The sequence below is a fragment of the Acanthaster planci genome, linkage group LG16 (genome assembly GCF_054643075.1).
Source record: "Acanthaster planci isolate LZ-2023a linkage group LG16, COTS_SCS, whole genome shotgun sequence".
Lineage (NCBI taxonomy): Eukaryota > Metazoa > Echinodermata > Asteroidea > Valvatida > Acanthasteridae > Acanthaster > Acanthaster planci.
In genome coordinates, this window is record NC_141792.1 from 11,472,633 (window position 1) to 11,483,697 (window position 11,065).

Here is an 11,065-nt window from a genome sequence, read left to right on the forward strand (position 1 = left end):
CACTGTGTTCACCAGCAAGTTTAAATATGGTTTTAGTAGCACTGACCAAGGTTTATGGGGAGGCGCCCGTGAGTTTTGGATTTTTAAGTGAATTTTGTCGCATTCGTATTTCGGGGTGTTAAGCTGGAATTTTCAGTCTGACATTTGGAACAATTCCGTTTTGCACCACACATTATATTCAAATCCGAACGCGCATGACTGCATAGAGTACCGAAGTGAATACATCACGCGCAGAATTAGTGTGTAAAAGGCATTAGCGCGAGAACTAGCGCGTGAACCAACACGCGCGCGTACTCCATTCGTTTGCACTGCACTTTCTGGTTCACAGTGACGTCACACTTCGGTACTCTATTAAGCTGAGTACCGACGTGAATACGTCACGCGCACAATTAGTTTGTAAAAGGCATTAGCGCGTGAACCCGCGCGTGAACCAACGGGACAGTGGCAATGAATCAATCAAATTATGACACGTCCACAATAAACCTACAAAACACGTATTTAAGAATTTGTTCTAAATATAATATTTATGCTCTTTACTGCTAACGGCATTTTTATATTAAAAGCACATTCTAGAACAAGTTGTACAGATATTGGTAATAGCCCGTGTATAAAATCGCAGAATAGAAAGAAACTTCACGGTTGCAAGCGAAACAGAGAAAGTTTATAATCCTACCTGTAGCTAAAAGGCTTCAGACCTCAGACCTGAAATAAACCCCGTTTTTCAGTACAGCACGTGACGTTGACTTAGAGGCAGAGACCAACTTTTCCAGTTCACCCAAGGGAAACCTCTCAGAAATGCCTCTCTCCAGTGGCTTATTGTCCTGTATTCAAAGACGTGTGCTATCTGCAAAGTCTGGTACTCAGATGCAGAAATTGTTTCGTTCCGCACTGTTTGAACAGGGGCTTAATTTGCCAATGAGTGGAGGGCCAACCGGAGGTGGGGTGACGTCGGATTCGCACTGCTTATGTCTCGAAGTCTGGAAGGGTCGATCCTCCTTGATTGCACTGCAAGTATCTCATAACGGAGAGGAACATGAAGTGACGAGTAGATGTGCGGCGGTAACTACCTGACAACACCAAGCCCTCGCCAACGGGCGTCAGATAGGCAACTGCCGGAGGAGTTACACGGACGAGCCGCTCCAGCTAGCTTAGCGTCTAGAGGAGAGGCCGTGGGACGATTCGCCCAATCCGTCCGGAACAAGAGAAGAGTGCCTCTCCGCTTCGTTGGCGTTTGGGACCTCCTTTTGTGCCGGTGTTGTTTCTGGGAGAGTCAAAAGGAAGCCGGCGTTGCTTGTCGGTGACTGTCAGGGTAACAACTATCAACCCACAATTTGTAATCAAAGCCGGTGATGTTTTGAGCGCTGTGATGTCATACACCGTCACAGATTCATCCTGCATATGGGTGATTCTACTGCAGTGCGAAGGGGTGGGCGCAAGTAATAAAAAAGGCAAGTCCAAGTGCATACTCCCTGAAATCGCTTATACCCACTCCTTGCAATTTACTAATTGCGAGCAAAGAGTGGGATCGGGAGGGGCAACGGGGGCCACCCCCTCCCCAGAAAGGATCTATTTTTTTTAATAATGAGCTATAGAAAATTTTTGGGTTCATTTCATTTATCTTCCTTCCAAAAGTGTGTCAAAGGACCCGAAATGGAGCTGCACCCCTGACGTCGGACATAAAAGAAATACATGGAAACAGTTTCACAGTTTTTCCCCCGCCCCTTCCTAAGAGCAAATATGTGTTCTCGATGCGCCCTCGATGGCTGGGCTCATCAAGAACTCTAATGTCTCATTTAAACTGAGAAGCCGTTATCCCGATGTCTTCTCAATTTTGCAAATTCAATAAATTTGGAAAAGAGTTTTTCATCAAATTTCCCGAAGACAACCGCCCGGTTAGCTCAGTCGGTAGAGCATGGGACTCTTAATCCCAGGGTCGTGGGTTCGAGCCCCACATCGGGCGACCGCGAGTATTTTTTATGCAACAGTTTTTTGCGTCTTCAATAATGTTAAAACAAATTTGCTCATCTATTTTTTAGAAAACATCTGCCCGGTTAGCTCAGTCGGTAGAGCATGGGACTCTTAATCCCAGGGTCGTGGGTTCGAGCCCCACATCGGGCGACTTTATTTTATTTCTTGTTCTTCTCACTCAGTCTTCCTTTTTTTACCAAGGGACGTCCCTTTCTCAGAAGAAATAGCCCAAGTCTCCAAGCTCGGAAGCCTGGAAGCAACTTGGGGTACAGGGGGACCCCCTAATGTGACGCACAGGCTGTATACCCTAAGGCCATTGTGCCTACTGCACCCCCCCCCCCGAAATCTGAAAGGAATTCAAAAGATTCCATCCACACAAAAGAAGACACAATAGAGGGGGGTACCCCTTTGCCGCATATCTTGCATCATACGCAAGAGCCTACATTGTTATTAATACCGGCACAAATGCATCTGTTTCGCACCTTCCTAATACTAACACAACACCGCTGCTGTGAATTCAAGGAACTAGAAGTGCGCATGGTGAGATCGAGATTGTCGTCAATATCTCGTATCCATCCAAGCGCATTCTGTGAAGCACAAGACCTCATTTTGATTTCAGTCCGAACAGGTGAAAATATCACACGTATGACCGTTATTACTTCAACTTCAAATTTTGTCGATAAGGTCTGTTGACAAGTGGCCCCTTTTTCGTGTTTTTTGTGGACATAAATTGTCAACGCGTGTCAAATCAGAGGGATGGGTTGCTTAATTTTCAACAGAACAGGGATTTCATGAAAATAGGTTCAGGCAAAATCGGAGTGCGATATACTCTTCCATTTTGTTTAAAAATTGGGGAGGGGGGGTGCGAATTCCACCTCCGGCTGGCATGTTTTAAGGTTAAGTTACTCCTTCTTAAACACACTATGCGCTTGACCAAAACATTTCTTTTCGTCTGTGGTCATGGTCTTATACGGCATCGCACACTGTCAACCCGCGTTATCCAGTTTGCCTTACAGTTCGTCACTTCCCCACCCGTACAGACCTGTTCATGTTATTCCACTGTCCTTCCCGACGATTCTCAAGGTTTTGGGATGCTGCCCCTGTTTGTCTTCTGTCAACATTTCTCCGGCAACTTAAAGACATAAATTCCTTTACTGATCTTGGAGCAGGCGAATAAGGGAACTTGATCAGTTCCCTCTCCCCTTGCATTTGTATCGTGAATGTTTTTGTTGTCTTCTTGCCTGCTACGTGTGGGACAACATGCTTCCGAGCAACAGTAGTTTAGTTTACTTTTGTTGTCCCCGATCCACTAGTATTGTCTTGTTTTGATTTGGTTTTCCCACTCTCTTGTGGGTATTTTCCACGGACGTGTATAATAAAATCTGGACTCGCAATGTCCTTAATCAGCTTATAGACATCATTGAATCCACTCGCTGCCATTTTACCGAACCGAATACAAAGCTTTCCTGGCAATGCCCGCCTTTGTTCTTCCTGACGTCAATAGAGGGGAGCCAACCCACGCATTTGTATTCGGCTCGGTAATATGGCCGCTGGTGGCTTCTTCTTCATACAAAGGCGTTGCAAGTCCATGTTTTTTATGTACGTCCGTGGTATTTTCTTGTTATGTGTGGCTGCATCCGAATATCTTGTCTAGTGCTAGGTCTAGGACTTCGCTCCATTGGAAATGCGTGGAAACGCGCAAACAAAAGACCTAGACGTAGTTCTATCTAGAAGCCCGTTTCGGACACGGCCTGTGTATTCCTTTTTATGATTAACCTCTGTTCACATGCTCTCGGTCCCGACACACCCAAATGCATCTCCCTTGCATACATTTGGTAGTCTATGGCTGCATCCGAATCTGATGTCTAGAGCTAGGTCTTGGTCTTCACTCCATTGAAAGTACGTGGAGACGCGAAGACAATAGACCTAGCCGTAGCACTGGAAGCCCGTTTCGGACACGGCCTATGTTCGCCTAGTCACCCCTCCGTTGTCGTGTTTATAGACGGGTATATGGTGTCCCCCGCTTGGTTTTTCACTCTCTTGTCGTTTTCATTTTGTTTTTTGCTGTAGGTCCCTAATTGCTATTTGTAATATTTTACTTCTTTTGTACTGTACGTGCTTGTCATACATTTTGTTGTTTTGTGTTGAGGTCGAATAAATAATAATGATAACACATGTACTAATTATTAGGAGACATTCCCATAGGAACGTGCACAAAATTTTTCCAACTTTACTGTCCCATAATTCAATATTCCCTGATCCGAACCAAACTTTGTCTGTTTTCATTTTAGACCCTAATCTATCATCTCTCAAAATTTGGATAGTGAAATTCAGCCTCCTGGTAGTTTGGAAACAGGGAGACATTGAAATGTCTCCCTAAAAGCCAATGTCTCCCTAATGCTGAAAAATTTAGTACAAAATGTCTCCCAAATAACCTATTTGTAAATATAATCTTCACCACACAATTTCTTTTAATAATAACAAGTAGTCCACTGACGGAAATTATTTGGAGATTTTTTTATTTCAATCGTTGAGGTTTTAGGCAAATAAATCATTTGAAAATAAGTATTTTCAATTGAAGAATTTCTGGCCCAATGACGACAATAAAAGAATATTTTAAACAGCAAAATATCTTATACTGCCCCAATGTTGACCCTAGTCACCACAAGGATTTTGTTCAGACGGGTAGCCAAGTGTTACGAAGGAAACGCTGGTGATGTTTTGGATGTGAATTATTTAGCTGGATACAATGTTCCCGACAAAGACGCGATGACGCAGTGAAGAATAGACACGGGGCTGGAGAGACGAACCGGTTCGGCTGATGGAGATAATGAAGACGAGACGATCAGGATGAGGGTAAGGATGAGCGGGAGACGGCAGGTGGTCCTCGCCGAGGCACCGGAAATTCACTTATTGACGAGCCCAGGAGACAGGGAGCGCGCCAAGCAAGAGAAGCACAAGGGGTAAAGCGATAGAGTGGGCCCGCGCAACGGTATAGCGACTTATTTACAGGGGCGCGCACGCTGGGAGAGGTAGGGGGGGGGGACTACGGAGCTCGTGCCCCCAACCGCGTATGCCCGAAGCTCCCGCCGGCGGGCCCGTGCGCGGGACATATTCATTTCCTGAGTTTCGATCACGAGTTGCAATTGGGGGTCCGTCTCAGACGGGAGGAACATGAGAAAGTTTTTCCCTTCTACGCGTCGAAGACGAGACGGAAGCTCAGTGTGAGGTTGTGTAAACCACGTCTGATTTTGTCGTCTCGAAAAAAGGGGAAGACACTCATTCTGTACGACTCTTGCACACTACGTATACTTTTCCAACCCTACAAAGGATACAGCAAGTTAAATTAATACCTGCCAGCACCAGCTGTAACAATTTTGCGAGAATTGTATTACACAGTGCTTCTCAAACAATCAGGCGATGGGCATGTTGCGGGATTTTTTTCTTCAGCAAACACAATTTTCGACAGGAACAGTTTGGTTCATCGATTAAACAAAACAACGCCAGCCCGGTTAGCTCAGACGGTAGAGCATGGGACTCTTAATCCCAGGGTCGTGGGTTCGAGCCCCACATTGGGCGACCGCAAGTATTTTTATGCAACAGTTTTTTGCGTCTTCAATAATGTTAAAACAAATTTGTTCATCTACTTTTCAGAAAATATCTGCCCGGTTAGCTCAGTCGGTAGAGCATGGGACTCTTAATCCCAGGGTCGTGGGTTCGAGCCCCACATCGGGCGACTGTTATAATTAATATCTTCATAGGATACGGTTTTTAATTTGCTTTTAGCTGATTGTGGCCTCCTACAAAATCAAATTCGTTGTTTTTTTTAATTAAATATCAAAGCAAAGTATGGGTAAGATCTCTTTATTCAACGGTCTGACATCGCGGCCCAAATAAAATAATGAAAATTTAAATATTGACGAAATCTATAATACAGATATTCGGCATTGGTGGCGCGATGTTCAAAATTAAGTATTAGGCCTGAGTGACTATTTGCGTAAAACTGCAAAAAGTAGCGGGACGAAGGGTGCAGACCTTCAGATAAGTCGCTTGATCTCGAACCGAGCTGAAGTCTGTATTTCACTTGGACGTATACCCAGCAAGAAATGAGACCGAGGGGTACCCCCCAACATGTCCAATCCCTATACACATTCCAGACTATTGTTACTTAACACATCCCCCCAAGATATCTGAAAGGAATTCTCTCCGTCTCATACCTTGCTGCATATGCTTGGATGGGAATATTAGCCTGCCCAGAAAGCACGTTCACGCCCTCAGCATTGGTAGATCCCGGAACTGATTTTTGGGGGTACCAGCTTTTTTTAGGAGGGCCCCCAAAATGTGGGAATGCCTATCTAACCCTCTATGAACTTTCTGAGGGATGAGGCTACATGATTGTCGGGGCTTTCTACACGCATTTGGGAAAAACTAAAATGAAATGACCCCAAATCACCTTTCTCTAGCTCTCATCACGTGTCACAAACTGAAAGCACACCTGTCCCTGGGGACGTGGCCCCGTCCCCCCCCCCTTCCGGATCCACCCTCGGCTCTCACGGGCACCCCCGAAGGTGGAAAAGATTACATCTTCGAAATAAAATCAGCTCGTTCAACAACAATTTGTTTGAAACACAGCTTACACACTTGCACGTCTACCACTTACAGTCCGGGTCTGTCCCAGTGGACCCGCCCCAAAATACCTTCACCCAAGCCAACAAGATTCACAAGAACACTCAAGATTTCCCTCTCCGCTCAGCCGATCTCCGGGAGCTTCGTCCCGACCTCTGACCTCATTCGACCCCAGGGGAGGCAAATTGCTTTAATAGGCTACAATTACACCACAGCTGAGAAAGAGATCAAATCCTGTCACAGTTTCTCTTTTTTTTTCAACCCACCTGCTTGTTAACTGGTGATGATTGCTAAACTCTTTAACCGCCTCAGGTTTAAGTGCAGTGCTCTCGACATTTTTGTCCAGTATACTGTACATTGGCCCTATATATACATGTACCAATAAAAATGGGATACTTTACCTCTGCTTTGGTTATAAAAAATTCAGGTCAAGTCACCCACCACGAAGGGGAGATCTGTCAGTATAGGGACAGATTGAAGGAGAAGTACTAGAGGGTGAAATTATGAGGGTTATTAAACTTCTTGGTTATCTGTTTGACCATGGAGGGTTCGACAGTAACGATTTTATCCTTCTTTGAGGTCACTTCTACCCTTTAACCTGATATACTCAAACTGAAACACCTCTAAAACCTTTTTAAAGGACCTCCTGTCCAGTCGCATTTCAAGCAGCAACCCTCGCTATATCACATTTTGTGCCCAGCGAAACGTTTCTCGACATAAAACTTCGGCCGCTTTCGCCGGGCCGTGTGCGCGCGGACCCGTAATTCATCCTTCCGTTGGTTTCTTGCACACACGATATAGCGCCCTCTACTGACCTGACAGCTCAATTCGCACCTCCAGGGAACGTACACAAAGTAATTAAATGATGGTTAGAGTTTATGTTTACATAGACGCAAACTTGCAATCTGCTTTTGTTGTAAGGTGTGTCAAGTTAATTGCCTGTGCAGAAAGCTGTGGTTTGAGGTGGGCCTACCACTTGTTTCTGCACAAAAACGCCGGCTCCTCCGCCATCACCACCACCGATTACAACTTCATAAAGTCTTCACACGGCCAACTGGGGAGATTTCGCTCAAAAGAGAAATTCCCATGAGAAAAGAAATTCCAATGTCAAAACCAAATGTTCTTCAAACTTCAGACCTGCCCTTCTTGTCACCTTCTGACAATTAAGTTGCAACCACTGCACCCTAGGTGATTCGATAAAAAGTAGGCCTACTTCCTTACTTAAACCTCAGCAAGGACAGTTTAATCAGATAATTTATGCTCGTTACTGAAATACTACGTTCTGCCAAGTACACGAGGCAAATTATTTCATGAAGTTCGAATTCTAGACTGTAGTGCTAGACAGAAGCAAGTAAACACTGTGACCGTCGAACTCGCCTGCATAAAACGACGGGCTATTACTGTACGGGTGTTTATTTTATCCCCAACGTTTTGGGGCCCTGGTGTATTTGCGCGCCGATGGCAATGTACATGTTGAAGGTTGCTGACAGCCAGTTAAATGTTCGGTTCACGGCGAGGAAAAACTGGCACGTAATAGCTACTGGCAACGTCAGGCCATCAAGTAATGCACTGCCATCGCGATGCATCAAAAAGTAAACTCCATTGTTGAATGACCTGCAAAATTTCCTCGTCTTTTGTAAATGGCATACTCATAGAAACTCATAAAACTCCAGATGAGAAATATCAACCGTCTCTAATCTCAATTTTCCTAGTCTAGCGGCCATACCATTCCATTCTTTGGCATTGTTTAGTGTATCACAATAAATGGCTTCAGCCTGGTGTGCGACTATTTTAGGAAATGCCCCTCTCATAACGAATTAAGGCTGATTTCTCTGTTTTCTTTAGTGCTAAGGTGCATGCTAAATCCCAAATCTATATTTTAGTGGATCGACTGAAGTCGCTACTACAAAACCATTCATTTGGCACAACTAGACTCTGAACCGCAGGTCAAAATTTATTTCCATGTCCTCCACAAATTGATTAAAACCAGTGCCGACGAGAAACGATGGATAACCACGCTTCAAAGATATTTTCGGACTGATGCATTAATTACCTGTTAGTCGTTCTTCTAAAAATGAGACAAACAACGAAGTTGAATGTCCTAGAAGTACAAAGGACTGCCAACCATGCACTAATCCTTACCCAGAGATTTCCGGCTTGTCCCCCTCCTGAGCTGCGGTGTCTACCGTCGATGGTCCCGGTGCAAGGGCTTCCTGGTCCACCGACCTGAATAGCAACAGCTTGGCCATGGCGAACGGAATTCAACTCCACAACCCGCTCAATGGTTAATAAACAGCTTCAGCTTTCTCCTGTTCCATTCACTCCTTCTTTCACTTTGGAAAGTTGGCAACACCTGGGCTCCCTGCTCTCACAGCTGAACAAATCTTCCTCAGACTTCTGAAGTCAGCCTTGTCGTTAAGTACATGTACATAGTTAAGCAGTCTGTGAGTGAGAGAAACAGCCTTCTCCAAGGCTGGAGATTTTTTGCGCTCATGCAAGGACAGCACCAAAATCAAAGCGGTCAATTTCCACAACCAATTTCCTCAACTTCCAATCTTTTCAGTGAGGCAGAGAATGAATGTACCACACGCAGACGATTTGCTTAATTCCAAGCAACCAACAAGTTCGGGTCTGACCCCCGACTGCGTCAGCAGTTTGCGGATTTATCTAGGGTAAACATACTGAAGCTGTCACGTGAGTGTTTCTATTGTCCAACCCCACACGTTGAACTCAGCCGCGTCTGGGCCTTTCGAATAAAAAATAATGAATATTTTTCGGCGCATAAGGCCAGGATTCAGTCAATTTTTTTTGCTCATGTTGTGACGCGCACAGGGCCAGGCCTCGACTTCTGCGTTATCATCCAGAGTCAATGCCTCATCTCGCCACGGCAAAGTACATGTACAAGCTGCCATAAACAAAAGCCTAATGAGAAATCAACGCAACTTCATCAAATTGGAAATGAAAGGCCACTCACTCAAATACCGCGAATTCTGTACTGGACCACCACTCTGCACAGGTCCGCCATTTTGAACCGTTGGCAAGCATCCTCACGTCGTCTGCGTCGTCAGCACTGCTCACCAAAATTCTTCTTGTCTTTGTGGCCCAGTTTCAACAGGTGCTCTCCTTATTCATATGCAAATTTCTTAGAGTAAACTTTTGGGATCGTCCATTATGTCAAGGAATTGTTATCAAAGTCAAGGTGTGAACAAAAACGTCGCATAAATAACAATGAAATTAACTGTCGAAACGGAATATGCGAGAGCTGGGATCAATGCATTCGTTTGTATAAAATGTATCAGAGAGGAAAATCATATTTGGAAATTACGGCGTGCCACCGGTGACAATCTCCTAAATAATTATGAACTCCTCGAAAATTTTCACCTCAGCTGAAATATACATGTATTTCTGCCAAATTTACGTATTCTTATAATAACATTTTCTCTCTGTCGTTTTCTAAACCTGCGGAAAATACAGGCAATGGCAAATGAAAGATAGGTGAGGGCATCATTAATTCAAACTCGAAGACGGCAGAAAATGGGGCACAGCTTAGTCGAGAGCAAGTCGGGGTAAAATGGGAAAACTCATCGAATGTCAAAGCAATTTATGTCAATCTTCAAGGAATGAAGCTTGGTGTGGTTGCAGCAAGGGCAAATCATGCAGAGCTGTCGGGCAGAAAAGTTCGCGTATAATTTCAAATTGGTTTTAGACAGCGCATCGTTACCGAATCACCAAACAAGAGACACGGTGAGATTCGAAGTTTCCAACCTGCCATCTGCTTTCTGCAAGCTCGGTTGTCAAGACAGCGACACAAGGAAACATTAGGTGGTGGGACAGCGGGTACGAGGGGGGTATTTTTGTCTTCACAAAGTATCAAATCAATTATAATATTCATTGGTCAAGGGCTAATCCAAAGGTCAGTGTTCAAGGCGTTTTCTGACCGTTGTAAGACCGTAACTGCCAATGATCTCTGTACTAAGCCCGCTAGATTGAAGGATTCTCCGCTGTTGTTGTAGGCGCTCAAACTATCCGAGGTGTTTCTTAACTTCTTGGGACGCGGGGAACATCGTCGCCTGTTTACCTTCTTAAACCGTTTACTCGGCGGGCGAGGAGCCAAAGAGGCCATCGATATATCACTCGCCAACCCCAGCAGAAGAGTCGTATGCCTCGGGTCGCTGCCAGTGTCGCAGAAGATTAATGCGTTGATACACGCTCCAGGCTATCAACAGGTTAAAACTTACTTTCAATTTCTCAATCGGGGTTCATCCAAGAGGTTGAGATGATTGATACAGGGCCTCATTGGAGCAGTAGTTTTTCCTGCGGGGCTGGTAGGTCAACGGTATGCAAACATTTCCTCTTTACAGCCGCTAATTGGGTTGTTAAATTGGTTTTAGGTCAAAATGACCTGATAACTTTGGTTCTACCTAACTGATGGAAATACCAGAAATGTAGCACCAACCAACACAAAACCAAC

At 44.8% G+C, this 11,065-nt stretch overlaps 1 protein-coding gene and 4 non-coding genes across 6 annotated transcripts in view; 4 read left to right on the forward strand and 1 right to left on the reverse strand.

Annotated features, from left to right (window-relative positions):
* Positions 1 to 9,235, reverse strand: part of LOC110979052 (polyamine-transporting ATPase 13A3-like) — a 40,067-nt gene extending 30,832 nt beyond the window's left edge. The window contains exon 1 of one of the 2 annotated variants that reach the window (XM_087147267.1): positions 8,737 to 9,235. In XM_087147267.1, coding sequence (XP_087003393.1) covers positions 8,737 to 8,843 — 107 coding nt within the window. In that variant the 5' untranslated portion in view covers positions 8,844 to 9,235. Of the gene's footprint in view, positions 1 to 673; positions 1,320 to 8,736 lie in introns of those variants that run through there. The other variant, XM_087147268.1, reaches the window with a different exon arrangement.
* Positions 1,888 to 1,960, forward strand: Trnak-cuu (transfer RNA lysine (anticodon CUU)). The gene has a single exon. It is a non-coding gene; the product is annotated as a tRNA-Lys (tRNA).
* On the forward strand, positions 2,046 to 2,118 carry Trnak-cuu (transfer RNA lysine (anticodon CUU)). Its single transcript has one exon. It is a non-coding gene; the product is annotated as a tRNA-Lys (tRNA).
* Trnak-cuu (transfer RNA lysine (anticodon CUU)) lies at positions 5,475 to 5,547 on the forward strand. The gene has a single exon. It is a non-coding gene; the product is annotated as a tRNA-Lys (tRNA).
* Trnak-cuu (transfer RNA lysine (anticodon CUU)) lies at positions 5,632 to 5,704 on the forward strand. The gene has a single exon. It is a non-coding gene; the product is annotated as a tRNA-Lys (tRNA).
* Positions 9,236 to 11,065: the final 1,830 nt, after the last annotated feature.